At 37.8% G+C, this 15,660-nt stretch overlaps 1 protein-coding gene across 4 annotated transcripts in view; it reads right to left on the reverse strand.

Annotated features, from left to right (window-relative positions):
- Nucleotides 1-15,660, reverse strand: part of ARHGAP15 (Rho GTPase activating protein 15) — a 332,166-nt gene that overhangs the window by 149,226 nt on the left and 167,280 nt on the right. For all 4 annotated transcript variants that reach the window (XM_038182038.2, XM_072040669.1, XM_038182039.2 and 1 more), the window contains 2 exons: nucleotides 12,221-12,319; nucleotides 10,261-10,387 (listed from right to left, as the gene is read on the reverse strand). In XM_038182038.2, the coding sequence (XP_038037966.1) occupies nucleotides 10,261-10,387; nucleotides 12,221-12,319 (226 nt within the window). The remainder of the gene's footprint in view (nucleotides 1-10,260; nucleotides 10,388-12,220; nucleotides 12,320-15,660) is intronic.

Consider the following 15,660-nt stretch of genomic DNA (forward strand, 5'->3'; position numbering starts at 1 on the left):
GTCCCTTAATCCCAGTACTACCCTTGATCATCATTCTCAATAATCTTCACATACCACTGTAAAACAACTAAATATTCCAGTATTTTCATTTTTTTCCATTATTTTTTAGTGCTGTCTTCTGATTTTCATTCAGATACATGTGAACTGAAATACCTTCATATGAAGAGAGGAAGTAGAAGCATTATAGCAACTTAAAATCATCAGAGTTAATTTTACATGGACAAGAAAGACAAATATACATATATTTCCACATACAAAAAAATACACAAAGCATATTTTTGAAGGAGCAAAACTTCTTAGGTTGTTGGAAACCATCACAATGAGACAGATTTTGATTTAAATGAATGTGTCCGCAGCCCAGTTAAAAGACTGTCAAAGAGTGACCTCTCGGGTGAATCCTATACTACTTAATTTTGCGCCAACTTTCTGGCCCTTCCAGCTAGCTTTTCCTGAGACAAAACCTGACTGATGTTCAGCAGCCAGTTTCCTCCAGAGACTCCTCCCAGAAGGTATTATGGACAAGGCAGTACCACAGTCTGCCCTATTCTGCCCTTTACCACCTGTCCCAGAAGACATTTTACCACCAAGTGTGATATTGAACATCTGCATAGCAAACTCAACATTTTAAAAGCACCAGGCTGGTGGGATGCATATAATCATTAGTTTATAACAGACACACACATTACAGACATCAGGAATCACCAGGCATCACAGGGCAAACAGAGATGTGAGGGAAAGCTTTTTCTGATAAGGACACATCCAATCTGTCCTAGAAGAAGCTAGTATGGAGTGATGTGGATGCAAGCCGCATTTCCCTGTGCTCTGAATGAAGCAGTTTATTAGAGACACCCAACAAGCTAAAGGTTAACTGACTCTGAGCTACATTTTTCTATATCAAAGTCTACTAAATGGCAAATTATCAGATCTTCATCTGCCTGCTTTTCTTTTCTGCCTTCCAAACATCTGGCCACCCTCCCTTAGACTCTGGGTCTTTGGACTAGAGGACAACATTCTTCAGCAAAAGTGACTATAAAACATGCAATCAATGTGCAGTTATAACATATATGACTTATAAAGCTTTACACACACAGACATACTCTCTCTAGCAGAGAAACTATTTCTGTGTTCTGGACAAGGTGTCTTCTAGAAGTTCATGATGATGTTCATGTCTTGTGTTCTAGGTGTTTACTTTTTATCTCAAAAAAAAAAAAAAAAAGTGGCCATGAAACAGGCAAAAGCAATCTTGAGATGTATCAGGAGAGACATTTTCATACAAAAGAGAGAATTCTATTTCACATGGCTGTGAGATGACCTCATCTTGAACACCCATATGCAAGATATACGAATTGATACAGGGGCAGATTCAGAAAAGGGCTGTTGGAGATCATGAAAAAGAGGCAGCACCCTTTCATAGGAAAGACGACCACAAATCTTGGCTGGCTCAGTTAACAAAACAAAAACAGTAGAAAGACTATCACTGATGTCTGTAACTCTATTTGGGATGGTGAACTTGAGAAGGAAAAGAACTGCTGAAAATAAAGAGCTAGCTAAATGCTGACATGAGAACACGATCCTACCATAAGTCCTTTTAGGCTAAAAATTAGAAGAATGTTTTCAGCTTGAAAACACTGAAGTTTTGGAACATCCTTCCAGCATGAGCAGAGGGGCAAAAGCATTACTACTGAATTTCATTAATTATGAAAGGAATCAAATGAAGTAGTTGTTTTCAAGAACAGGGGAATTGATTCAATGCTACAAAAAATCTGTCTGAGGCAGATAATGCCATGTTACACTTTTCAATAATAGTAACGCAAGTGAATTCCTCTCGGGTGAATCCTGGGCACTCTTAAGACAATGGCCAATGGAATTAATTAAATGGAGCCAAATATTCTTGGTGGTGAGGGGAGCTGCTCATATGTCATAGTGTTCTCTTCACTGCCAATATTTAAAGCCAACTAGTTGGAGGCTTTTAGTTAATTGAGAAACAATATCGCATTTAACCCTTTGTCTTTCAGTGGTACAATTGCAGCAGCTCTGTGTCATGGGACAAGCAGACTTTGCTGCAGAACTGCATGTGCCTACAGCTTCTTACAAACTGGTCTTGTGCACCTACGCAGGAGCTTGCCCTTAATTAGGAAGCTCTCTCATCCCTTAGATAAGGATATATATCACACCTACTGGTACAGCAAATGGGCTCTTTTATCATATGGACTCCATTACCTGTGGAAGATTCTCTGGTTAAAAAGTAGCACTGGTTATAAAGAAATCCTCCTTTTAAAGTGAAAAGGATTAGAAAAATATTTAATACCAGTGGAAGCTTTAAGCTCTCCAAGTACACACACCTCTAGTGTGCTTGTTCTCAACCTGTTTGTCTGGCACGTCAGCAGGCAGCTGGTGGAACAAATAGGAGATCCTACCAAGCACATTCATTGCTAAAGCTTTAATACACTCAATCCAGGAGACAATAACGTGGTTCCATCCATTACATTCATGTTTAAATATTTGGGATTAGAGGTCATAAATTAAATGAAATACATCCTCCAACCTGTAAGGTACAAACATTGAAATGATTTCTCCATTGGGAAAAAGGTGAGTCTGGGCAGTAAGTAATCCTATCTAGAGCCTGATTTATGGTCTTTCTAATTGAGCTTAATTTAGACTTTTATAACCTAAAAACCTCCTTATTCTGTCACATTCCTCCTGAAGTACCATGAGGATTGCATCTGGATTAGTTATAAATAGCAGTGAAACCTCAGAATACAATGTAGTCTGACAATCATTTTTCTGGCTACAAACTTGCAAGCAGGATAGTCATTTCAATAATTCCTATGAGAGGTATCAGCATTAGGCTCAGGGGAGTGACACAAAGCTGTGCTGACTCTTCTTTCCCAAGGAGCAAAGCTCAACAGTCCCTCTTGCTTGCTGTCTCCAAAGAAAAGTGGTCTAAAATATTTCCTATTACAGTGTAAATGCCTGCATCTATTTAGCTGTATCCAGATATCAGGCTACATTCTCTTCCTGTGGAGGTGAAATACAGAGATGTAAAAAAATGGAGATATTCTTGATGACACAGGTGATGGTGTGTCAAGCTGATGTAACTGTATATGTATTGTATGTTGTCTCAAACAAAATTCATGGTATGTAGCACAACATGCACCTAACTACTTAACAATATAAGTAGTAACTTAGTAAGGAACTAGGAGACAGCACCAAACCAATGCGATTTTGGGCAGTTGGGCTTAAAAATGGTAAGAATCAGAGTGAACATTTTCACTCACATATCACAGGAGCTGACCCCAACAGCAGAACATGGAAGAGGCCAAACTGTTCAACTCCCAATGCCTAAAATGCTGATGTGCTGATCATGATTTCCTTGCGATTGCTTTTTCTGAAGCAATTGTCTGTTTGAATCAACCCCTACACATTTTTCCAAAATGCAGCTTTCTTAAACAGTGAGTCAGTGTGTGTAGTTCAGCAGGAAGAAACTTAGAGTAATCATGACTCTCCAGTCTCTAAATGCCCCCATATCAAATTTATCTTGAGTGCACACGTAGGAGTCTGTTTTGTTAAGAAAAAAAATATGGTGCCACTCTCTTCTTTGGCAACAAGAAGAAATATGGATTTGCAGCCCATTTTTTTTTTTGTTGTTGTTGTTTAAACTTAAGTCCTTCAGTAGTGTTTTGAACAAACCTAAAGAGATTTTAAGACAGACATTTTGTATTATAACATTCCCACGGGTCGTATGTATGATCGTCTTTACTAAAGCTCCTTTCAGTCCCAGTTGAATAAATATGCATTTTATTTCACTAATCTTGAAACAACAGGAATAAAGTTTACTCAGGTCTTTTATACCTCAGAGAACAAAACAAATACTACAAATCTTTAGAGAGAAAGGATATACAAAAGGGCTTGAGGTGAATGTTTCAAAGCAAATACTCTTTAAATGATGTGCAAATTATTTCAGCACTTGAACATGATTTATGAAAGGGGATTAGTCCACTGAAACAAGAACCCAGTTTAAACTGTTGGGTTTCACAGTCAAAGATGAGAAGTGTTTGCTGGAAATGGCAGAAGAAACCAGATAGTAATCTATAGTGAGGATTTCTGATTGATTCTCTTTAACTAAATCTTCCATTAGCTATCACTGTCATTCATACCTAACCATAGTGGACAGTATAAAATACCTTCTTTTATGATGTGTTTCTCCATAAAAATGAAGTATGCAATAGCGATAATTAAGTAATAATGAGGTAATTAATAACTCAGTGACTAGCTCTCTATTTACTAGTATGCCCCATAAATGAGCATAAGGAATATGAAACAATTAAAGATTATCCAAGCTCAAACAGATAACTTTTACAGAGTTGTGTGTCAGTGAGCAGACCAATGAGTTACAGGTCACATCTATAATAATACATTATATTATATTATAATATTCCCACATACTCTTCATGTAATGGGTAGGAGCTACTCTTAAGTACTATAAAAATGATCACTTTTATGTAATTGTAAAGATTAATAAGTGAGCTAACTTCTCATGGTTCTATAATGACCCTGCTGTTCTAGTAGGTAAAGGAAAATTTAATGATCCTGCTCAGATATGATTAATATCTAACTTTTTCCTGACTAAAAATCTGGACTTGGTTCAATAAAAATGAATTAAGTGAACATGCACTGATTTCCCTGCCAAACGTTTATATGGAACTTGGTTATGCCCAATTTGAAAATATGCTTTTTCAACCCAAATAGTAAACTCTGGAAGGATTTTGGAAAGTGAAGTAGAAATAAAACAAAGAATTAAGGAAACATTATAATATAATTGATGGAAAAAGGATATTCAAATTCAGGAAAAGTCCACATTTTTATCAGAACTTGTCATAGTCAGTTGTTATTTTGGGTGTGACATAATCTCCTTTTATAGTGACACAATTTGTTTCTGAATTTGGCATGTTTTGCTTCCAAAATCACAATATTATTACTTCTTTGTTGCTGAATCAGTATTTTCCTAAGCTTTAAGAAAACAGAATACCTATAATAAATGTTGCAGAGAAACATGAGACAAAAAATAAGGAAAAAATAGTATAGTCCCTCTAGTCCAAATGAATGCTCCTGCCCTCCATAAACACTGAGTTGCATTCTCTTTTTGTGTGCTTGTTCAGTATCTGAAGCTGACTGCAGTCCTGTCTATGCAATAAAAATAAATGCCAAATATACAAGCTGTAGAGTGACGAAATTAACATTGCAGTAGAAAGCTGCATATTTGCATATAGCTTGACTTTTCCTTTGTATTTTAATTGTTGGCGATAATGCAGCACTAAGATACATTACTATTTTATATTTCTTGGTTTTATTAAAAATAATAAAATTGACCTATACATAATGCTACCATTGTAAACTAAGAAGACTGCCTAAATAGCATCCATCTAGCTTTGAAACTCACATCTAACTAAAATAAATGGGCTGTGATAGGGAAAGAAGCAAGCACCACACCAAGCCAGAAAGGGTTAAAGCTTTAGAGACTTCTCCCGCTCTTTCCTCAAGTCCACTGAAAAACCAAAATGGTTTTCTGTCGTTCCTTTTTGCTGTTGTTTTGTTTATTTTTTTTTTATTACTATTATTTTTTCCCCCTCACATTGTACAGTCTTAATTATCTAACAAACTACATTCAGAGATGATTCTGGATATGTTAGCAGTTACTTAAGAATATTTACATGCCATGCTTCAAGTTTCAAAATTCAGCCCTCTGAAGCAAAGAAAACTAAATGAAACGAGAAAAGCAACTTTTGGCAATTTTAGAGCACACATAGCCCTTGGTTAAAAGCTAGGCATGGGGTTCATTACTTAACCAAAAGATTTTATAGAGCAAAAAATTGCAAAAAAAGTGCACTACAAACACGCACCTCTGAATGCAAATCAAAACTATGAACCAGAAGATATTATAATATATATATATTTATATTTATATATATTTAATTAAAAAGAAGCTGGGAGGCATACCCACACATTCCCGTGTGGTCATTCCATGGGGAAGCTTGTGAGCTAGCAGCACAGAGCTTCCCCTTTGGGACTAAAAAGGCCCATGACTCCTGGTTGAAAGTGCAAGAGGAATTTAGGTAAGCAAAATATCATTATTTGAGTTGGCCAGTGGCCAGGATGGCTAACACCCCGATCCTAACGAAGAGGGGAAAGGAATCCCAAGCCTGCTGTTTAATATGCATGACATGTCGGCTTTGCTGTCAACTTTTCCTTCCACCCCCTGCTTTGTCTGCTTTTTCCACCTGTTGCAACTTGTCCTCATCCAGGCTGAGAGCTTGCTGGGGCAGGAATTGTCTTACTTTGGTGTCGCATTGTGTCCGGCACAATGACACCCCGATCCCCAACTACTCTTACTGAGGCTCTAAAGACATCATGAATAACAATAACACTGTGCAGCCCATAAAGACTTTCCTTTTTACTGATATATATATATATACATAATAGCATGTATACATACATTTTAAATCTTGACACTGTAATTGTGGCTCTCTAAGCTAGAATTCAAATATGGAGGAGGTTTTTCCAGGATCCGTCACACTGCTGCATTACTAACCACCGGATTTTCAGTAAAGTGTTCTTGAAGATAAGAAAAATATGCGAGTAGAAACAATAAAAATAATGCAATTCAATCTTATCAATTCAGGCAGTTCCAGCTTTTATGTGGCAAACAAGGAGATCAAATTGCATTTATCTAATATCACAGATTTTTTAAATGTCTAAAATATTTAATTATTTTGCTTTGGCAACCTAAAGCTGAGGAACAGATTACTGTTCCCACTACATAAGGAAATAACTGACAACAATTAGTATTTATTCTTGTTGCTTTTGTAATAAAAATAGAATTCCATCACTTTCAAGGAAACCTAAAATATTAATAAGAATGTGATGAACTGAGTAAATGTGACGCCATAAGGAAATGATGGAGAACAGGTTGGAAATATAGTGCTTTGGGAATGTATTGCATTATCAAGCTTGTGATTGTGCATTTTGACAAGAGCAGCCCTCAGATTGATACGGTAGCCAAAGGGCACTCTTCCTACTGCACAGCCGTTTGTTTCCGTCTGGAAAAGGGGGAGGAGAGGAGAATTGATCCCCTCCGACAATCGATAGTGACTCAAGCCCCGGCTCTTCCACAAGAGGTCACTCCTGAGTGACAAAATTCCCAGAGAATGGCCAAAATGCAAACCAGAAAGAAACCATGGACAGAAAAAGCAGCACCGAGCATAACAGAGAGCATAGTGTTGGTTTTGCCACCTACACTATGACTCTTCTGGCAGCTCCTGCAGTCCATACACAAAGGAAGGTCTTCCATTTTTTGGATACCTCCACGGCTTCTGGGACACTTGTGATGCACATATACTCTCTACCTACCACAGGCTGTTACAGAGCCTCTATTCTCATTCTAACCCCACTGCCCCATTTTCATGTGATAAAATTAATATGGCAGGCTGGTCACCAGCAGACCCAATTATAATTGGTACTAATCACTATATTATTTTTTTTTTTGGTAACCTAAGGAAAAAAAAAAAAAAGATAATGAAATCACTTGGAAATTATGAAGTCTACCACCAGTTTTTAAAAAATTTCTTCACATGGAAAGGAGCAGTGGAGCAAGGCAGGTTTCTTGCACCAAATGTATGGTGGAGATTGCTAGGTGAAAAGAGTGCTTTTCCTGACTAGGCACTATCTTCATAAATTAAATGAGTGAAATAGTTGTCATTGTAAAATAAAGAGCAATCTCCTTCCATCCCTTTGAAAGTGGGATCACACTTTTAGATATTTTGGTAACATTTCCCAAGGCCATCCTTGGTTACTTCTTAGCCCAAGAAAATTTCAATTAAAACATGAATTGAATCCACACTGGATGAGAAGCCACTGAAAAGCTACATGACCAAGAAGACAGACATTGTGTGAACTTTGGAAATTGAGTCTGGCAGTTTAAGCCCAATTTTCAATGAAATCAGTGTCTACAACTCAAAAAGCATAACTGAGAACTACCATTTGTCCTCACAGTTTAAGCAGAAGCAATTAGGATTAAACATTAAAAAAATAAAAAATCCTACTACCTTGTCTCTAGGAGCAGTCTCCCCAATTTTAAATTAAAGAATAAATCATTGGAATGCTTTAAGTAGAATATACCTGTCCTCTATATACTTGTGCTGCTAAAAAAGACCAACAGCATAGCAGTATCTAGTCTAAAACTGGACATCTTTTGCAGCCCTTAAATGCAGAGTCGGAAAATACAAATGAGTGAGCTGTCTGAATATTTCATTAAAGATTACTGGCGGTGGTGGTGGCCTGCTAACACACATCACTTGCTTGTCTTTCGTGCTAAACTGGAGGAGTTTTAAGCCATCTTTTAAAAATCTCCTTTGTCTGGATTCAACATTGGCAGCAGTCAATAATATAAGAGCACTATAAAATTATAAAATCATTAAACTTTACAAGAACTTTATAAACACACTTGCAGATATTGCACATATCTTCTCTGTGCTCTGCAGTCAAACTGGACAATGAAACGACCACCTGTTAACTGCTAACAATGTGTCATTACCAGTTCTCATGCCTTTTTAAAGCAATTTTGGCTCTAGCTGCCGATAATTCTGGCTACGATACTTGTGTGAACATTAAGGGCACAGAAAGCCAAAGGCAGAAAACTGACAATACAGTTTGTGCTTAGACTACTAATAAGTAAGTGAATAATATGATTTTTCTAATTCCACATAATTACTTGATCTCGAGGGGCCAAAAAAGTTCTGAATACATATTTCAGAACGATCCAAGCTACAGTGTTTAGATACAAGCTTCGATTCACTGAGATTTCACAGCAGATAATTTCACATTTTTTAATAGTTTAAATAGCCTTGAACAAAACAGAGGTTACTCATAATTCTCTAAGGTTTGAAAAGAAACGTAGAGTAAGTCTATGCCACTGCTCGTATTCACTTTTTCTGTTTTGTCTGACAAATTATCATTTAAAGATATGTGAGAAGTCAAAATAAATAAATAAAAATGCCCCAAGTGATAAGACAGTTTATGAGCATTTTGCTATTAGCTACAATGTGAGCAGAATCAGGCCCTCAAAACTTACCATGCTCTCAAGTCTTATTTTTTCTTCCTTTGAGAAATGCAATGTAATACACAGCAGAAAGATATTGGGACAATTTTTCACAAGCCACATTCAGGCTTCTTTATATTTTACAATAGAAAGAGAAACCTTAAAAAAAAAAATAAAAATCTCCAAGATGACAGGAAAACAACAATAAAAAAGCTTTGGTCTGCAAAAAGAGACTATTTAATGAATCTCTGTATTTGTGTGTGTATATGCATGTGTGCATGTATTTATGATTATGTGGATAATTATCATTAAAAATAGCTATGTTTGGGTGTTCTCTATGCAACTCTTTTCCTAACATCTAACACTTTGATCCTGCACTGAAATGTGTGCAGGCATATTCCTGCACAGACCTTCAGCACCTATAGGTATCTTGTACCAGCATGCGGGGCTAAAGGTGTCACGGTGCTTACATTAGCAGCAGTATGTGACTCCTGCCAAACAAAGAAGAAAAACAAAGATCCAGGAGAGAGGGTGAAATTAACAAATGCTGAGAGAGTGATTTGGGATCACCACCAGCTCCTGCTGCCCACCGTACCGCAAACACCTCAAAACGAGCTGGAACAGGAAAGTCTCAGTGGACTGATGCCCCTACCAGTTTTAGATCACTTTCTTTTCTAATCATACCAACATAAATCAATCTCAATCCCTGAAATTTACTTTCCATAAAATTATAGATACATCCCTGATTGTTGGCGAGAGAGGATATGCCAGGTCTTTCAGCAATTCAGTGTATAAATATATAACAGACAAAATTACTCTAGCAATTTGAGGTATTTTACTAAAATGGAAACAAAGCAACTGCAATAGACCATTAGCATAGGACTCATGTTGCTTATTTTTTAAAATAAATGGCTTGAATAAATGTCTTTTCTCCTAAACAAATATATTTTGTTTAGGAGGGAATGTCACCCTTTAAAAGTATGGAGCTAGTAACTGTCTTTACTTAAATGCAAGTTATGTATATCAGCACAGAACACATTCAGCTTTACAATTCTCAGTGATCTTCCTTACATTCTGTATGTAATAAAAATTATCTTACCCTATAATGGCACGGTTATTTTAGAAAGGGGAAAAAAGAATAAAATCAGAAAGGAAAAAAATCTTACTTAAAGATTTTCTGTGCTCAGGCTTTGGTTCTTTGGATTCGGTGTCTAAGCTATTCAGTAATTCGATGCTGGAGGATCTTTTGAGTTTGAACTCCAAATTTCTCGATGTGCAACTCCGTTCTTTTGGCTGGGGAAAGAATATATATATGTCTGCTTTTAATAAAATTATTATTTGTAAGAATGAAGCAAGAGATTACAGAATGCCAGTACAGAATCAGAAACTAATAGACACAGCAAGTGATGCAGTGAGTATATAATTTAAGGGAAGTGTAATGCAAAATTTGTCATATGGCAGAGCTTTTATGCCCCTGACAGACTGATCTTAATTTCTGAGATAAATTCCCATTTAAGTAAGGAAAACAAAAGGCCTGCTTCTTTAGGCCTTAGAGACCAAAATGATTTCCACATTGTAGGCTATTTCCAAATTAGTGCAAAGAGGAAGGTTGTTTAAGTAGCCTTTCTGTTTTAGATATTCATGGTAAATGTTCTTTCAAACACAATTGTTTCAAACATCTGTACAGATCTAGGGTTGAACTCTGCTGGTATAAGCATGGGGAAGAACAGGGGACTTTGCTGCTGCTCTAATTCACTGGCATACGAAGTGACAATTAGGGACCATTAGTGGTCCCAATTTTAATCAAGAGCAGAAGAAAACAAAGGAGGGAGACCCTATTTTGGCTGGTCACACACCTCTTCCCACGGCATGTGGCCAGGTGAGATTTGCCATCCCAATGGTGGGGAAAGCTACAAGGCTTTCTGCACAAATTCAAAGTTTTAAAACCAGAACAAATGGCATGGGTGAAACTGTCGGTGAGTGCTGCTGGGTGAGTCCTGTCCTGTCCTGGGCACAGAGCAAGGATGATACCCTGGTACTCTTGCTCTGCTACATGCTGCTGGGGCTCACTCTGCACTCAAAGCTGCTGAAGCCATGAGTTCACCTCTTTGTGGAGCTGCACTAAAGAAATAATCAAGTCTATTAGATGTTTAGCTGAATAACACGCCAAAAAAAAGAGTGCTTTGAGTCTCCATGGAAAACTCCACCCCAAAATCTTCAGTGGGATATCAATATCCTCGCATACCCAATGAAATGCACAATATGAAGACATACATCATCAGATCAAACTTTCCTTGGCTGATTATAGCCTCAGGGTAATATAATGTTTGCAGTTCTTTAAGGAAACAGTAGCCCTGCTCAGGTTAACCCTTTCCACAAGATTGAGTCTGCCCTCACTGCCAATCCCATTTCAGCAAAATGTTTGAAAAATACAAGAAATTGGGGTATTTTTCTCTCACGAGATTCTTCAGTGAACAAGGGAAGTCAGTGCCCTCTAAAAAAATATGTTCTTGGAGCAGGCAGAGATAGAAGGGAGACATTTGGAATTTGTACTGAGAGTGGCAAAAAAAGAAAGAAAAAGCTACAGCTGAATCTGGTTTGGTAATTAAAAACTGTTTTAATAAAATGCAGCCCTGCTTACTTCTAGTAGAAAACCCCCAGCCTTCCTGGGAGAATAACAGCAATCAGTTACAAAGGAATATTATTTGCTAGTGTTATTCTTGTGAATAAGTAATACAAAAATTCATAAAAGGCTCAAATGTATTAATAGTTCTATTGAAGATTATATACTGTAGGCTGCATAAACAGAAAATGCAAAAATTCATTAGTTATTAAGTGCTTGTGTGCTTTTACAACCCTCAGCAAACCAACGTCCTTGTTATTTCAGAGAAATAAATGTAGCGTTGCATTTCAAGGCAAGAATCAAATGACATTTTAGTTCAACAACCTTGTTTATCTGACATTTTTGGGTAGATTTGCATACATATTTTTGTATCCTTCTGATAAAGGAATGTCTAGCTAGCTGCTAGCTGCTGACTGCCTAAAACCTGCAGAGATGCCTAAGCAAATGAAGTTGAAATTGCTACATCTTAATTAATAAAGGTAACAGCCAAAACAAATACATACCAATCTGTCAATTGCATTTTTGATAGCGTGGAACCAATCCAATATGAGAAAGTCGATATCCGACTGGAGGAGGAACTCATTTCCTGACACTGTCGTGATCTGGGGGAGGGATGGGCAAAGACAGGTAAGTACAGCACACAGGACAGATGATTTTCTGCAGTTTTCTCCACTACGCACCCGAATGCTTCCCTTTGTATTGATAATTATCTCCTGGAGTTACCGAGGAGTTTTGAACCTCTGTCTGAAAGCTGTTTAGGATATGTCACAACAAACGAGATATTGTCTCGGCAGTGCAACCACCAAACACAAATAGTGCAAAAATAACGATAATGTGACAAAAGTTGAGAAAAGCCAGGAAACTCAATACGATAGACGGTTCAAATGTAAATCAAATCATTCTGGAAAGAAATGAATGCAATGTGAGAATTAATTCCTGTTATTTTCAGTTTGCATTTCTATTCTGGTATTATTATTTTATATCTGATTCCTCTATTCTTGAATTTGCACATTTATTATGTACCTGTGATCCCAGAGTCCACTTCCAAGTATTTTGGTGAAATTAATAGTCACTGTTTTTAACATAAAGAAAATTACCATCTAAGATGGCTGTAGCAAAGTAATTAGGAGCCCATTTATCAGGAAAAAAAAATCCCCAGTTTGTCTGAATAGAAGTTTATTTACATTTTTGACCCCCACACTGGGAATATTTATCAAAAGCATATTCATTCCCCTGATAACACTGTTTCCCTGCCTAACAATATTTGGTGGAAATATGCATGCATATTCTGCTGGTCTGAACTTCAGTAAACCACCATGAAAATAATGATACATCACTTTCATTATTTTATTTTATTTTATTTTTTTTACTAAGTTTTCACCAAAGCAGATCTCCTATTTTACAAAGTGGGTTGAAAGGGCCATTTTACAGACAGCACAACTGAGGCATGAAGCTGCACCGTGGGTTATTCAGCAGTGCTCTGGCCCACGTGGCTGCGGATGTGGGGCAGAGCATCTCTGCCCACCTGCAGACAAGCGACTGGAGTTACATCTCCCCCACATCCTGCAAGATGCAGGATCTCACCCTGCCCACTCTCCAAACCAGCTGGGCACCCATCAGCAATGAAACCAGACCTTTTTTAAAAAAAATATTGTTATTATTTTGTTATTAAGCGTTTCCTGTGCAAACCTAGGTAGCTTTCGGATTGCACGCTCAGGTTTCAGTGCTTTGGGACAAAGATTCAGTCTTCTCATTAATCTGCTCATCAGGGCACGCTATTTCTCAGCACCAAAACCTGTTCAGGTCTCTCTCAGGGAACGGCTGAGCGCTGCGGTTTCTCTCTGAAGTGAGTGTGAGGAAAAGCAGAGCAGAGCCATTAGGACCTGGCACAGCCTATTTACTTAAATCGAGCAACCTGAGGTGCTACTGTTTCACTGCATCTGCCTGTGTCCAGAGTTTTTAGTACACAAAAGAAACTTCCCGCATCTTTCTGAAAACTGAAATACTACCAGGAAAAAAAAAAAAAAAAAAAAAAAGACAAAACAGCTTAATGTTTCATTAATTGTCCTATAACCCTCCCGTTATTGAGGAAATGCCTGTAAGGAAGGTTTCCAAAGTCATCAGCATTAAGGAAAATCCCGTCAGCGCAGCTCCAGCGGAGACATCCTGTGAGAGCGCTGAAGAGATTGTGGGAATGGGCTCCCAGCGCTGGCTCGGGAGCCTGCCTGCCTGCCTGCCTGCCTGCAGATGTTCCCAGCCCCATCCAGCCCCGCTCCGGCCCTTCAGGAGCAGACCTCCAGCCTCTCCATTGTTCACCGGGCGCATGGGAGAGCCGGTGACGTGGGAAACTGGAACTCTGCTACCAGTCCTCTGCCTCAATGCTAAGCACTGCTCATGTGCTATCCATTCACTTTATCAAAAGAGAAAAAGAAAAAAAAATGCCCAAATTCAACTTTAGGTAAGTAGTTAAACGAGGTGACCTCCAGATATGTGCCCAGTTCACACTGCGAGTTTTGGGATTAAAGCATTATTACCTTATATCACAATTTATTAATGTATACACACAGATATGAATTAGACTAAACACAGGCAACAATTCAATCTAATGCCTCTATCCCAGTATAAACAAATCATTATTAAAATTATAAAATGGAATAACAGTTTCAAAGTAAAAGCAACATATATAATTAGATTTACTGTATTTTGAAGGCTTAAAAGGGACACAACATAGTTCATTCTTCCGTTCAGCAAATTCAGGCTTTATGAAAATACAAGCATTCAGCACTGCATAAACATTTGTACTGTATGATATGCAAAAGAGATACTCCATTACTAACAAGACCAAAGCAAAATACATGTTGAAAGTTTCTTTGTCTGAATGTGTTATTTTGATAATCATATATTATCAGTGTTTTATGAGCAAATCTGTAAAAACAGATCATAGCACTGAGGGAAGAGAATTCATTTAAAATATACTTTCTGTAAGATATAGTTCAAGTCCTTTTCTTTCTTTCCTCAGACTAATCTTCAGAGTAACTAGACAGTTTCAAGAAGACTGCTACTGCTCTCTACAGTTTAAATGCATCCACTCCTTAATTACAGTCAGTAATTGACTTTGTTCTGCTCCATTCCAGTCATTCACAGGAAAGCAGTTCCAAAGGCTTTGGCTGGTAAATCCCATTTAATGTGCAGGTTTCCTATCCCACTTTTATATATTACCTCCTTAGGATTTCTGATAAATGGTTCTTGGAAGGGATTGCTAAACCATATTTGCACTTTGAACAATCGAATTTTCAACACCCTTGGGAAAAGACATCAGTAAAGAATGCTAGCTTTGAGTAAACCTTGTGATTGAACAATTTATGATCACAGCCCTAAATGATGTATAACTAACAACAAGCATAAATTTTTCAATATTAAGGCGTGCTAACACACCGTCTCTGTAACAGACACTGCTGAAATAAACAGAGAGACTGGAGAAAAAATGAAAGACAAATAAAATAAAATAAAAAGGAGAAAGAAAATGAAGTGCTCTAGATAGAGCTGCCAGTCTCCATTGTGCCAGGTGCTCCATTTATTTCAGTATTTCCTGAAATCCCTCTCATATCGTTTTTGCAAGGGCTACAGTCCGGAATTAGCATGACCTTACCAGGCAGAATTGGGATGCCACTGTCAGCACTAAATAAACGAGGAATGACAACTGGCACCAGCCCTCTTGTTTTCAAAGGGTGTGCCCTTTGAGTTGCTTAGAGTGGGGGCAGGACTCCAGGACTCCTTCTTTCTTGCTATAGTACCTTGGAAAAATCCCTTCACAGGCTGAATCCTTCCTCCTGAGCAGTTTTACAATGAGCTGCAGTCCTGCTGTTCGGCATTGACCATCTGCAAACATCGGCTCACCGCAGGTAAATGTGTGTTAAATTCAATGCCCTGCCAGGTTGCCAGC

The sequence above is a fragment of the Anas platyrhynchos genome, chromosome 7, assembly GCF_047663525.1.
Source record: "Anas platyrhynchos isolate ZD024472 breed Pekin duck chromosome 7, IASCAAS_PekinDuck_T2T, whole genome shotgun sequence".
NCBI classification, from domain to species: Eukaryota; Metazoa; Chordata; class Aves; order Anseriformes; family Anatidae; genus Anas; species Anas platyrhynchos.